This window comes from Heterocephalus glaber, unplaced genomic scaffold, assembly GCF_053883595.1.
Source record: "Heterocephalus glaber isolate CG9 unplaced genomic scaffold, H.glaber_assembly_v1.0 deba00001497, whole genome shotgun sequence".
NCBI lineage: Eukaryota > Metazoa > Chordata > Mammalia > Rodentia > Bathyergidae > Heterocephalus > Heterocephalus glaber.
In genome coordinates, this window is record NW_028258320.1 from 1,973,133 (window position 1) to 1,987,740 (window position 14,608).

A 14,608-nucleotide genomic window follows, 5' to 3' on the forward strand; every position below is an offset into this window, starting at 1 on the left:
AATTATTGAATCTGAATGGAGTATACACAGTATTTAATATTTTGAATTTTTTCAAATACAAAGTTGGAAAAAAACCCGATTTGCTTCTCCTTAAGGCTAGGAATAAGGCAAAGGTGTCCACTTGTAACACTCTTATGCAGCATCCTGATTCTCCTACTTGAGCCTTTGATGATTCATACCCACTTATTTGTGGTATCAAGATGAACCTCTAAGATTAGTTTCCTGGGTCCTGTACATCGGGAATAGGAGAGGAAGATGGGCTGTGAGGAAGTGAGAACCCTAATCCCAGCCTTTGAAGCATACCTTGGGGCGTGTGGGTACTTGTCTTCGGAAGGACACAAACTATCAAGTGTATGATGTGGCTCTTTAGGCTGTCTTCTAGTAAAAAATGGCTCTGAGGGCCAGGGATTTAATTAGCTCAGTGGTTCCACCACCTGCCTCACAAGCGCAAAGTTCCAAGTTGGATCTCTGGTACCAAAAAAAAAAAAAAAAGGCTCTGCAGAAGCACTTCTGCATGGCCATCAGGAGGACCAAAAGGAATCAGTCAGATGATAGCACCTCCCAGATTTCTGATGCCCTTAAGTTTCTTGAGCGTGCTGAGGAGGACAGAGGCCCCCAAACTCAGGTGGATTCTCAGGTCCTTGGCCTCCTCAGGTCTCCCATCTAGTGTTCCCATCAGTGAGAAGAGACTGAGGTCTGCTTTCAGTCTTGAGATTTGAAGGAAAACAAACCTTCCCTCAAGCATTGTCACAGGACATACAATTCATTTCTCACCCAGGATTTAGCTCAGTGGTGCCACTGCCTGCCTCGCAAGTGCAAGGTCCCGAGTTTGATCACTGGTACCAAAAAAAAAAAAAGAATTTCTCCCCCAAAAAACATTTCAGGATGCTTCAGTGAGAGACAGGCAAATTTAATAGTCAGAATCAAAGAAGTAACACACTCAAAGAGAAAGAGGGGGTGTTTGAAAGGTGCAGTACACGATGGTCTGGGTTTGCGGGTATTTATATGGTCTTGTGGTATCCTCAGGATGGGTGATCTAGCTTATCTTTTGAATTGTTTATCATTTACCTAGTGTCTGTCAGGTTGTCCCCTAGTGGGCTTTAGCAAAATGTGAGTTTATCAACTAGTTGACAATATAAACTGTTTGAATGATGTGTTTAAAGTTTATAGAGATATGTTATCAAGTTAATAATGCTGTTTCTTTGAAAGTAGAAGTCTGGAATTTGTGCATTGTAGGTTCCAGAGAAAAACACAGACCCAATTTACAAATGAATAGCATCTTTAAGAGTCTTGGGAATTTAGGAGTTGAGGTGCCTGGAAGTAAAACGGGCCTAGGGGTGAGAAGGCATTTGTTTTCTCAAAATTAATATTTCCTGTCTCCTTTCAACCTATCCTTATTTTTTCTATCCCATCTCAATATCTAATAGGAAAGGAGAGGGCCAGAGAAAATGATTTAGGGGTAGAGAATGGTGTTGAAAGAGAACAGAGGGATTAAAGATTAGGAACTATACTGCCTGACAGAGAGTGAACAACTGATTTTTAAATGGTTCTGATTGAGACCTGGCATCCTAGTTGTATCTCAGAATAGATTCATCTTTATGTCAAATGAAAATGATAACATTCTCCACAGAATTTTAATAATCAGCCTCTAGAACCTCATTCTCTTTCCGTGTAATTTTTTTTAAACAGACTTGTTATTCCAAAATTATTCTAGGGCTATTAGGAAGATAAGAAAGAAAGGGAAATCCCAGTTGAGTAAAGTGGAGAAAAATGTAATGGGTAATGAGGGAGTTTTCTGTCCTTGAAGTGTATTTTGTGGCACACAGAATAAAATGGCAGGAGAGGAATCTAATCCCTGAGTACACTCTGAAAGCAGAGTGTGAGGAGAAACAGAAAGAAAAGTACCTGTGAAACAGGCTTTTTCCAAGTCCCCTTTATCAGTTTTTCCAATGAGTGGTATTTTTCATGGACAGCGGTTTTAGCAGTTTAAGCTCCCGTTAAATGGCCAAAGGAGAGGCAGCAGTAATGTGTGAGTGTTCATTAATTATTGCTCTTACTGATGTTTGCACAGGCTGTTGGGATCGTAAATGTCAGTCTGTCAAGAGGCTCTGATAGGTTCTGAAAAATTGATTGAGTACCTCAAAAGCTGTCATAGAGCCTGAGATTAAACAGATTCATCTTTCTTTCGTAGAAGTAAGAGAAGGTGGTGTGAAGGGAATAGAAGAAGGCTTTTTTGTCTTTGTTGCCCCTTTGTTTCTCCCACTCTCCAGTTCAGAATTGAGTGTTGGCTTATAGAGAGGGCGGAGCACCCACGGAGGTGTCAGCAGGCCACAGCCCTGGTTAGCAGCCCAGGTGTGTGCTGGCTGCCAGCAACACAGTGACAGGAGATTAAGAGAGACTGGGATTCAACTCTGACAGGCCTGACACAATATATTTGGAAATTTTCAGGCAAGAACAAGAGTAATAAAGACAGGAACAGTGACAGTAAGGAACAAATGTGAATTTCTGTCAGAGACCAAACAGAATTTTAAAAGAAGTAGCTCTGTTTATTGTCTCCAGTCAAGCTTTCTAGTTAAAATGTGTTTCTAAATTGAAAGTCTCAAGGCTACTTTGTGCAATTGGTGAGGGATGCGTATTTAAGAATTTCTCTTTACAGGAATGTTTTCAGGCTGGGAATTTAGCTCAGTGGCACCTGCCTCACAAGCTCAAGGTCCTGAGCTCGATCCCAGGGCTGCAAAAAAAAAAAAAAAAAAAAAAAAGAATATGTTTTAAAAACCATTGTACTTGTTTCTCTGTTACAAATTAAGCAATGATTACCTTCAGACCAAGAAAGCTGATAGGTAGACTGCCTTTTTAAAGATTTTTCTACCTTGTTAAATCACATGACCCTTGATCACATTTTCCTTTGACTGGAGGAGCTGATGTAGTATAGTCCTCATCCTTCTAGTAAACACTGGCAGAGAAAGAAAGGTCTTGTGAACCTGTTATGGGAGTATGTCAGCTTTGTGTGGGTATGCCCAGACTAGATTATGTTCTCAAGAGAAAGAATACTAGGAAAAAACTGCTTTGTTGGCTCTTTGGGAAAGACCTTAATTAGAAGTCACTCTCAACTCCTAGGGTGGGAACTGTTTCCAGCTTGCCACTACAGCTCCTCCTGCTGCTAATGAGCATGCTCCTTGCAAGGACTTGTTTCTTCTGAAAGTTAAAGCTGCATGTAAGAGTTATTTCTGTTCACCTTTCTCTCCACATTTAACCCTTACTGTCCAAGTTCAGAGTATGGAAGTAGGTTAATTAGGTTTTCTTGTTATTGTTCAGGAAATTGAAACTGCTTCAGGGTATAGCAATAATATTTGTGAGCAAAAAGTAAATAATTGTGGTTTTATTTATTCCAATATGGGCAGTAGTTGATTCTTTTAATGTTGACCATGTTTGGATCTTTTCTTTCTGATACTTTAAAAAATAATTGATACAAAATTTATAATTGAATAGTTGAATTATTTAGTTCATGATTATGTAATTAGAATTCTTGCCCTGGACATCTGTTTCCATTATTTAAGGCAGCTTACCCCATGACACAAGGTTTCATTAGGTAATTAGCAGAGGAGATGTGAATTTCTTATGCAGCCATGATGATGCTCCTATAGGCTGCTGTTTATTTCATTAGCTTCTAATTAAAACTCTAAGATGACTTGTGAGAAAATGCCAATAAATTGTTTGCTTCACCAACAAGTTATATATAACATAGTCACCTTCCTGCGTGGTGGCATGTGGAGATTGGTAAACAGTTTTGGGCACTTAATTCCCCCTTCCTCTTCTTGTTTAAGGAGCATTAGAGGCCGTAAGAATTTCTTTCCATCTAACAGACCATCAGTAGAAGGAACCATATATGGTCATATTCCAGAGCTTAAAAATTGTGGATCTCTGTAGTGTCTGGGAATAGTTCCTTGATTTTAAAAATAGAATGCACTGTGTTAGATATTTTGTCTGTCTTGGTGTAGAATATTCTAGGACTTCTTCTTACAGCTCAGACTTTGTTCACGTGGACCCTTTGGTTGTACACTTGGACAGATGCTGGACATTGACTCAGAGAACCAACTAGAGCTCAGTAGGTTCTTTTTAGGACAGCCAGTGCAGTGCAACCAGAAACCTCCCCCAGACCCACTCAGGAATTTCCCATACCCACTACCTACCAGAACAAATACTCAGTTGTATTTATGTTAATATGGAATGGATAAAGGACAATCTCAGCACCGAACCTCACAGACTTATTCTTTACCATTGTTACTGATACTGGTAGATCAGATAAAGTGGGAGTTAAAGAGGAGGAGGAGGTTACTGCTGGACAGGCCTCCTAACTGCTGGGGATCTCATTAAAGCACTTGATTGGAAATGAACAGTTGGTGGTTATGAGTATGTAAAATATGAACTCTATTTTCCAATCATAGGGATCACACAATGAAAAATTTGTCATGTACCACTCTCTTGTTTATTTGAAAATAGTTAGCCATAGATCACAGTGAAGAGTTTCTCGTCTCCCACCCTCCCTTCCTCGCTCTTTTCCTCTCTTCCTCTTCCTTCTCCTCTCCCCCTCCTTCCAGCTTTATTGCTGCCTAAAATTAAATTATCTTCTGTTTGCACCAAAGGTTTGCTTTACAAATGGAAGTGGGTGCTTTGCAGGTAGACAATACATTTGACAGTTTAGGCCAGACTTTGGGAAAGTGAATTGCATTTCCATGCATACACTTATTTCTATCAGAGGTGTGAATGAAAAAGTCTTGGGGTCTGCCATGACACTCCACATTTTGATAGCGTTAATAATAAAAATGTTTTAACTAACTCCCAATCCTGGTACCCGGGCTGGAGGATACAGGGGACCTCAGTTCAGGAACTTAATTTGTTCTATGATTTTGGAAAAGATGACCACATTTGTGTTTGTATGGGAAACAAGGCTGTGATTATGTCACCTGATGGAGAGTTCACAAACAAAAAATTTTGCCGCACACTTTTTTTGTGAACCAAATTGCTCATGAACCAGGGTACTACTATAATTTCTTATAAGGATGCTTTAAATTTAGGGCCCTATCTCAGAATAGATACCTTCTGTTGTTGGGGCTTTTACTCAAGAATTCTTTTTCTTGTTTCACAAAAAAGTATACCTAAATAGGGTTATTAATACAAATAGTGCCATTGTTGGTTTGTGGAAAAGGACCCCCAGGAGAGCAGCGTGGCTCATACAAGCTGAATTCCATTTTGCTTTCTAATGATTTACACTTAGATTGTTGCTCTCTCTCAAAGAAGGGGAAGGGGCCAGCCTGTCTGGCTGCAGTGGTCTCACCAATGGGGTCTGGAGAGTTTCACTCAGCAGAGCTGGGAAATAGGTTGAACTTGCTTTCAATTGTTTTCATCAAAGTCCTTATTTAGTTGGCTTGTATTAGGGGAAAATGTCATGTTAGGACCGCAGGAATTAAATGAGATGAAAAATGAAGTTTGAAGTTGCTCACAATGGCGCAGGGCATCCATATGCCAGTACACAAGGTGGTACAATTGGGCCTTTGAGCAAACTGCCCCTCTGTTGGAGCTAGGGATGATCTTGGGTGAAGATCTTGCACTGAGAGGCTGAGGAAAGGCATACAGACAGTTGACACTAAGATACATGCGACACACTGTGGCTTCTCACTACAGCCACTTTACATAGAAAATCAGGACTGCCTAGGAAAAGATTCATTCATTCATTCATTCATTCATTCAAGAAATGTTTATTGTGCTGTAGCCATGGAGGGCACGGGTGAATTTCTAGTCTTCCTAGAGCTTATATTCTCCTAAGGGGTAACATTAAGGGACAAACTCTATGGAAGGCTATCGGGCAGAAGGTGTGTGTGTGGGGGGGGGTGTTAGGTAGGGTGATCCTGGAAGAAGACTTCCATTGAAACTGACTTTGAAGCAGAGTCTTAAAGGGTCTCAGGTAAAAGTGGGTGACATGTATTTCAGAGAGAGGAACAGAAGGTGCAAAGCTACAGATGCAGGAAATAAGAGGCTAATGTAGATGGAGCCCAGGAGACAGTCAGGAATGAGGGGAGGGCAAATTGTGGAAGACCTTTTACTCTGGGAAGGGGAGCTATTAAGAGAGTTTTGAGCAGGGAAGTGATTCTAACATGGGATCACTTGGCTGCTGTGTGGAAATAGGCTGTGGAGGCAAAAGGTGAGCAGGGGGACCAGGTAAGAGGCGTGTGTGCTGGGCTGGATGAGATGGGTGATGGCTTAGACAGTGGTGTGGGGTGCTGAAGAGGTGAGAAATGGTTCGATCTGGATTATTTTCAAGAATGCATCCTCAGTATGCAAGGGTGGCTATTGAGGAACACAGCTCCCCTTTATTTGAAAGCAGTTGTTTATAGCCTGCCTTTGATCTGAACTCCATTGCATTTTACTTGGTTTTTTGAGGCTGTAAGATGCAAGTTGTCATACATCTCCCTCACCTGCCACTTTGGCACAGCCCTTGCTTGGGTTGTAGCTGCAGTTGCTGGCTGTGTAGCATCTGCCATGAAAGCCATGGGACAGCTTGCTTGTGAACACACAGGGGTGCTCCTTCACTGTGAATAACTGGACTTATTTTTAATATTAGAACTTTATTCTTGTGTGTTGGGGAGTAGAAACATGAGTAATTTTAATAGAAAAGATTATATGTCCTAAAAACCACTGGCTTTGAATATGGCATTGTGCTAAGCACAATGATGTAAATATGCATTATAATCTCTTCTCTAAAAGAATTACAGTCCACTTGAGGACAAGCAAATGCCCAAGAAGAGGTAAATAATCAAATACAAGCAGTAAACATCTAGGATCCAAAGAAAGCATTCAGACAGAGGATCCCATTCCCAGCTGGAATAGAATCCTTATGAAAACTTAAGCTATTTTAAAAAACAACAGTAATGTAGAATTGATTTCGTGAGCCATCCCCACCCTCCTCTCCTTTCTACCTCAGCCCTAGCTTATTAGAAGTCAACCCTGAAAGCGTCTGCTTCAGATTGTGTATTATAAACAGATTACTACAGATTGTGTATTATAAACCAGATAGAAAATGGGTTCTCTTGCTGGGCATGGTGGCGCATGGCTATAATCCCAGCATTTGGGAGGCTGAGGCAGGAGGATCGCTGAAAGTTTTCAACTGACCTGAGCTACATAGAAAGACCCTATCTTAAAAAAACACAAACGAAACAAACCGATTCTGTGCTCACACAGTTCCTTCCTAGACAGGGGTGGTGCTTGGCAGTATATCATCAGTTGTGCTTGCTAGGCCAGAAACTAATACTGATCTCCCAATGTGTGGTTTGATCAGATTCACAGTCTGAGAATGAGGCTTCACCAGTGAAACGGCCACGACTACTGGAGAGTACTGAACGGCCTGAGGAAACCAGCCGATCTAAACAGAAGAGTCGACGTCGGTGCTTCCAGTGCCAAACCAAGCTGGAGCTGGTGCAGCAGGAATTGGGATCGTGTCGCTGTGGTAAGTGTCTTCCCCAGGGCGCGATGGAGACTGTCCTTACACCCTACCCAGCGCAGCTTTGGAGCTCATCCCTAAGGGGCTGGCGTCCCTCCTTCCTCCCCCCAGCACCTCCCTGGAAGCTGTAGGATTAGAGCTTGAGAGATTAGGACTGCAGGGTTCTCACCTCCATTTCCTCTTTTCCTCTCACACAGACAAAAGACCCAAAAAAAGAAAAAAGAAAGCATTCCCCAACTGCTCTTTGACATCCTGAGTTACTTTGTGCTTTCAACTTCTCCTAACCCCTTATGTAACTCTGGTTTCTTCTATTCGTCATTTTAAAAATTACTCAAATCAGGAAATGTGGGATACGTACCATAAATTTGAGATATTAAGTTAGTATTGGAGGAGTATCTTACTATTTATGATAAATAGAAGAATTTTCCCTATGTCCCCTTCAAGGTTTGATTAGAAAATTGTTTTCTTTGACCCTTAATTCAGCCAGTGAGTTAACGCCTTAAATTACCATGAAAGTGGCCTTTTCCTCTTAATTCTCCAGTGTAATACCACCTGTTAAGGTTGCTGCTGAAGGGTGCAAGGTTTAAAACTTCATGCCTCCCCATAGCGGAACAAAACTTGGAAATCATCCTGCTCTTGACCACATATATCATGTCATCAGGTTAAACTTGTGTAACTGCATTAGTTTAGGCTGATGTACATTTTTCTTGTTCCTGTTTTTATTTCCTGATTTTAAAGTGTGATGTTATAAAATTGCCCATGGAGCAGAGCTGTTATCAGGCTGAGTTTACACCTGGCTGTAGCTTCTGAGAACCCTGTGTCTCTCATCCCCAGACGTTAGCTTTAGAAGCCCTCTTTCACCTCTAGGGTGGCCATGGACAACCCTACAAGTATGGTGGTGCTGGCAGTGAGGCCTAAACTCCCTGGAAGTTCTCTCTCTTAGGGTTAGCCTTTGCTGCTCCTGTCCCTCAATTATCTGCCCTTTTGGAAATGGCTATGGTGGGGAGGGCTAGCTTCTTATGGAAACTAAGCTCTTGGAACTTAGTCAACTGTCAACACTGTTGTGTGTGTGGCTCCACAGGGTTAGAAGTACATATTCAGCTGTAGGAACAAGGAGCACTCTGGGCGATGTCTGGAGGAGTATTGACTCTTTTAGGACATTCAGTTATGCTGTTAAATGCTTATGGCAAAATGTAAAGAAGAGGGTAAGTGGTGGGAGCAGAGTGCCACCAGTTTTCAGATTATGTGGTACGGCCCCAGAGAGGCCAGAACCTTATGCTTAGGCTGTGTTTTAATCAGCCTTGCCAGGTAATTTTAAATTCTTAAGTCAGGGATACTGTGGTTAGCCAAGGCAGCTGTAGGGCCTGATAGTAACCAGCTTTACCCCACGGAAGAGTCTAATCCTTTGAGGTCTACAAATTCTTGCTTCCATGTTCATGAATGATTGGAGAATTTCAACAGTTCATTTTGTTAACAGTGTTGTGAAACCTACCTGGACTTTTTGCCTGTTGCCTTTATAACATAGGCTTTTGGTTATTGCTCCTCAGAGCTATGGATTTTTCTGTATCTTGTATTCTTGCTTTTTCTTGAAAGTAACTGAATCCCAGGTATTACACATAATTTGCCATAGCAGATCAAGCAGTTGGTCCATCAACTGTGCAGTCTTGCCTCCAGCAGTGGCTAATGCTCCCTCTCTGTGTCAGGCCCATAAAAATTCAGTTTAGTGAGGTGGTATAACCCAGCCTCCCAGTTTATCCTTCAGCTTTGACCTAATTTCCCAAGGTCATGGCACCCTGCCAAAAAAACCCAGAAGCAGTTGTCAGGTGACTACTTGTGCCCTCAGTGAAGCCAGCTTTGACTATCAAACTGTCCTGGTTACTTTGCCATGTGCTTCATCCTCTTGGGCAGGAGGCTTTCGGTTTGCCACAGAATTGCATCCTTTTTCAGTGAATTAACGCTTGGTCCAGTCTTGTGCCTAATTCTGAGAGTCTACTTAAGGGACGTTTGGCTTTTTTGTTGAAGAAGAAAGCTCTGAGCTTTCTGCAGGTGGAGCCTTCCCAGAGCAAGAGCTGAGAGTTAGTTTGGTCTGGTCAAAGTCTTAAACTATGGGTTCAGCAAAATGACCGAGTCAGCTGCCACACTTTAAAACATGAAGGACAGCAGTGGAACATACACCTCCGGGGCTGCTTTTGACAAATAGCTCTTATGTTGCTCCTGTGTGCCTGCTTGGGTCTCTCGAGGAGAGGTTATATTGCATGGTTATTTCATTGAGGATGCATGAAGTGTTGGAGAGACATTTAACAGCCCTGAAAGGTTTTGGGGGAAGGAGGGGACCACAATAATTTACTACTGAAAGTGAAGACTCAGGAAGGTAGTTTGAACTCAGACAGAATGCTTCTTCACTGGAGAAAATCTTTTTTTATACAGATCCACAATCTTTTCTTCCATTCCCCTTCCACTCTGTACAGGTTATTAACTGCTGACAAGAAATTCACATCTCATAAATAATGCTTAAGAGCCATTGCTATATAAATTGAATGTGTTATGAATTATGATGGGCCTTTTTGTAGCATTCGATGCCTAGAGCGGGAAGAACAGAGGATGTCATTTTCATTAATTTCTAATGAGGTGCCAATTAAAGGCAGGGAAGATGCTCTGAAGGGATGAGTGGCCGAGCTCCCCTGAATCCTCTGCCCGAGGCTGTCATCCAAGCACTGCCAGCAGAGCCTTCTCTAGAAATTCCATTAAATTACAGTCTCATCGAGAGCACACACAGACACATTCAGCCTCCCTTTGATCTTCAAAAGAGCAATTTGTAAGGCGAGTTCTGAGCCTTCTCACATAAGGAACAGCTATAGGTGATAGGAATTGTTAATTGCCAAGGCACTCCATGGGTTTTCAGTAAGGAGGTGAATTTTGAAGATGAATTCTGCTCTGCCTCACTGTGACTAGATAACCTTTACATCAAGAATACCGAAGTCATACCTTTTTCCTGTGAAATCTTTCAGGGTGCCAATTAGAAAAGGCAGTGGTATGGCTAGGGTGATACCCTGCATCCTAGGCATCTTCAACAGTTTAACTTCTCAAGATAGAAAACAATTGGATAAAATGGATTTGTTTCATTTTCCTGTTGTGGCCAGACTGGTCAGCTGCTTCTCCTGTAGGATGCTCATCTCCTGCAGGGCCGCGAGAGGATGCTCTTCTGCGCCTGCTGCATCACAGCTGCGCGAATGCTGTCTGCAGCCCACAGGCCTTGCATTAGATACACACAGCGTGGGCGCTGCTGCTCAGAACCACAAACTTAATTTTTTGAACCAGTCTAAGAGCTTTGCATAAGCTTTTTTGCGTATTTTCAGTGGATGGTGACTTAACAGAATGTAAGTGGATATGGTCCCTTTGGGGACAATAGGCTTTTACTAACCTCACAAGTAATCGGACTTCTTTATTGTTTTCCAAGTAAATTCCTGTTAGAAACCCAGGGAGGTGCCTCTGGAGTAGTCTGTCGCATTCAAGTACTTCTATGGTCATTTCTGCCCTGTCACTCACTGTCAGACCGAAATCAGGAAGCTTTTATGAGCTGACTATACATGAAGCGTTTTGCTAGGTTTTGTGGGAGATATAGGGGCTAGAAATACAGAATCAGCATAGCAAGGCCTTTCTGTGATTCACTTTTCCATATCCTTGCCAACATTGAATAGTGTCAATCCTTTTAACTTTCGGTACTGTATTTCAGTAAAGTACTGGGTGTGTGTGAGTTTCTCATTGTGGCATATTAATTTGCATTTCCTTAATTTCTGGTGATGTTGGACATTTTTGTCATGTGCTTTTTGACCATTCATCTTTATAAGAAATCTGTTCACATGGAAATATTTTGCCCCTTTACTTTTTTGGTTTTTTTGGTACTGGGCATCAAACTCGGGTCCTTGGGCCTGCGCAGCAGTACTTTTTTTTTTTTTTTAACAAAAAGACTTACAGAGTTGTTAACAATATGCCAACCCATAAATAATATCTGTCCATATGTTTAGGAATACAGCTCAAAGTATTTTAGGTTTTTGATTATGTTGTAAATGGAACTTAAAATTTTTATTATCAAATTGTTCTTTGCTGCCTCTTAGAAATGTTGATTTTTGTTTATGATTGTTTATCCTGTAACCTGGCTAAATTTAGTTCTAGATTGATTAGGATTTTTGTACATCTATAATCACATCATCTGCAGCTATAAGCAGTTTTACTCCTTTCTAGTCTATGTTCCTTTTCTTTCTCTTGGCTTTTTGTACTTCCATCATAATGTTGAATAGAAGTTTGAGACATTGTTGCCTTTCTTTGATCTTAGGTTAAAAGCCTTAGTCTTTCACCATTAACTGTGGTAGAGTGGTAAGTTTTTCACAGTTGTCCCTTACCCTGGCTAATCGGAATAGTTACAGTTGAAGAATACATTCTAAGAAAATGTGGGTGGGAAACCTTCAGATACATTCTCCAAAAACAGATGATTTAGCTAGGGTAAGTACCATGTGCCGTATAAAAGGTCTGCAAGGCTGGAGCTTTGCCTTGCCTTAGAGTCCTTTCTGTTGACAGTTGAAGCCATTCTTCATAGTCATATGTCCTGGAAGCTTCAACCTGAGAGTAGCTCTCTCTTCTTCAAACCAACATCCTCACGGACACACCAGGTACTGTTTGAGGTTAACTCTGAAAACCTAGTGTTGGAACAGCAAGGACAGTCTCATATAGGAATGGCGGATTGGACTGTTTTCTCCATATTTTCTGTCAGAGATCCTGAGAAATTCTGGGTGTCTTTTTAAACAAAACCTTTCTTCATCTGGTGATCTCCTCCCGAGACTTCTCGAAAGTCTTGTCTTCTGGTTGGCCTCTGTTGATGTATTTCTCTGAGCATATTGAAAATTGTTTGTCTGTCTTTCCCCAGACCCCGAGTGCTGCAGGGCAGGGACCATATTGTGTTCTTCTGCAGTTCTCACACCCAGCTGCAGTGCTGTGTACAATGATGCTTAGCAAATGTGTGAGCAGACTGAGAATCCTGCATCATTACAGTGAGGAACCTCTGAGTGAAGGAAAAAGATTGGCTTCACTGAGCACCTACTATATTCTGGGTGCTTGCCTTTGTGTTTGACCCTTATAAAAGCATTATTGAACAAATGGTACTTTTTTAAAAAAATTTGATTGATTGCAGTACTGAGGGCTGCATACTGAGTTATATCCCAGCCATTTCTACAATTTTTTTTATTGAGCCAGGGTCTGGCCAAGTTGCCTGGGCTGGGCTTGAACTTGTGATTCTCCTTCCTCATCCTCCCAGAATGCTGGAATTACAAGTGTGTGCCACCATGCTCGGCCAGTGCCTCCATTTTTTTTTTTTTTTTTTTTTTTTTTGGTACTGGGGATCGAACTTGGGACCTTGTGCTTGTGATGCAGGCAGCAGGACCACTGAGCTAAATCCCCAGCCCAGTACCTCCATTTTTATAGAGATAAAAACTCAAGCTTTGAAGTAACTCAGGCACAAAGGAAATACTTGAGATGTGAGCCCAGGATCCCACCACTGTTTCATGACTCAGGCTGCCCCACTGGGTGCCCTAAACAACAAGATGACTACAACTTGGGCTGCCCATATTTTCAGCTCTGTAGAACTTGGCCCAGTCCATACCACTTCCCCATTTCAGAGATTTTTTTTTGTAGAATAGCAAGTGGTAAAAACGCATGTGATCCCCATGCGAAAGGGTGCTGTGGAGTCATTCCGGTGCACCACTGTGGTTACTCCCCATGTGCCACTTGTCACCACATCTTGAGATGCTTCTTGAGGATAAGGTCCACAGCATCGCCACCTTTTTGTCTCCTTTTGCACCTGGGGATTTGAGGCGTGGTGGCATTTCATTCTTACTGACATTTCATCCGTTTATTTTCTCCTAAAGGTGAATTTACATCCTCCTCGCCTGTGAAACTCGCCCCTTTCAGGATACCTTATGCAGTTGACTTCTCCTCCGCGCCGTGATTTAGTACACATTGCCCAATTGTATTGATTTTATTTGCGCTTGACTTCTTTGTTTCTTATGACCTTCAGCTGTTTTCCTCTCTGTGCATCTCTAGCTGTCTTTAAAAGGCAGGAGGCAGGCACTAGTGCCTTCTTTTTCCTTCTGTTCCACCCAGCCTCTAGAGGAGCTCCGTAAACAGTGCACAGATGACCAGTAAATTCTTGTGACTCCTTAGGCCTGAGAGCTTCTTTCTCTTGCGGACTGCCAGCCCACCCCTTTATTTATTTATTAGATGAGATTTCTATAGCACCTTTCCTCTGAGAAGATCAGTGTCAGTGAAGTTTGTTTCTGCTTCTAGATAAGCAGAGCTAGGTCTTAGAGAAGATCATGTGACACCTCCTACTTGTCAACTTGGGCCTGGAAACACGTGCTCCAAGACTGCCTTACCTCTTCACGTTTCACCGTCTTATTGGCAGCATGGAGGCCATGTAAAATTGTATGGCAAGGAGCAATGACCTGCAGTGAAGCTAGTGTTAATGGGAAGGGAAATTGTGGTGGGGGCCGCTTCTGTCTTTCAGAAAATGGGTGTAGAGAAGGCTAATTCTGTGCTGTGTTCTGGGTTGTTGGCTCTGGCACACGGTGGCTGGTATGAGGCACCAGCACTATGCCATTTCTGAGACGCAGGCATTCTACTAGGGAGCTAGGTCTCTGGGACAGGACCCACTAAGAGCATTACAGAGACTCAAAAGGAGCCAGCCCCAGATAGGGTAACAAGTGGCCTTCTCCTAACTGGTGGGAAAAGGAGTCCCCACACCTTACGTGTGGGTGACAAAACACTTTAACATATTGGAGCAAATTTGGGGGCAAAAGAACCTGAAAATGGTGGTTGTATCACCCCTGTCGTTCATTGGAGAAGTGCCTAAAATAATTGGATCACCTGGCTTCTCTAGGATTTGCTCACCTTTCCACCTCTCCTCATTGGTACACACATTACTGCCATCCCTGCTGGACAGTGCTCAGAAGAAAAGAGCTCATCTCGGAAGGGGGCCTCTCCAGGCAGAAGAGAGGGGTCCTTGTCACGGCATCTCCACGCCTGCCCCCAGTCCTGCAGTCCATGACTCCTCTAGTGTCAGAT

At 42.4% G+C, this 14,608-nt stretch overlaps 1 protein-coding gene across 3 annotated transcripts in view; it reads left to right on the forward strand.

Annotated features, from left to right (window-relative positions):
- The window catches only part of Zfand3 (zinc finger AN1-type containing 3), a 308,517-nt gene that overhangs the window by 279,679 nt on the left and 14,230 nt on the right, over positions 1-14,608 (forward strand). For all 3 annotated transcript variants that reach the window (XM_004846651.4, XM_021259888.2, XM_087185356.1), the window contains one exon: positions 7,334-7,501. In XM_004846651.4, coding sequence (XP_004846708.1) covers positions 7,334-7,501 — 168 coding nt within the window. The remainder of the gene's footprint in view (positions 1-7,333; positions 7,502-14,608) is intronic.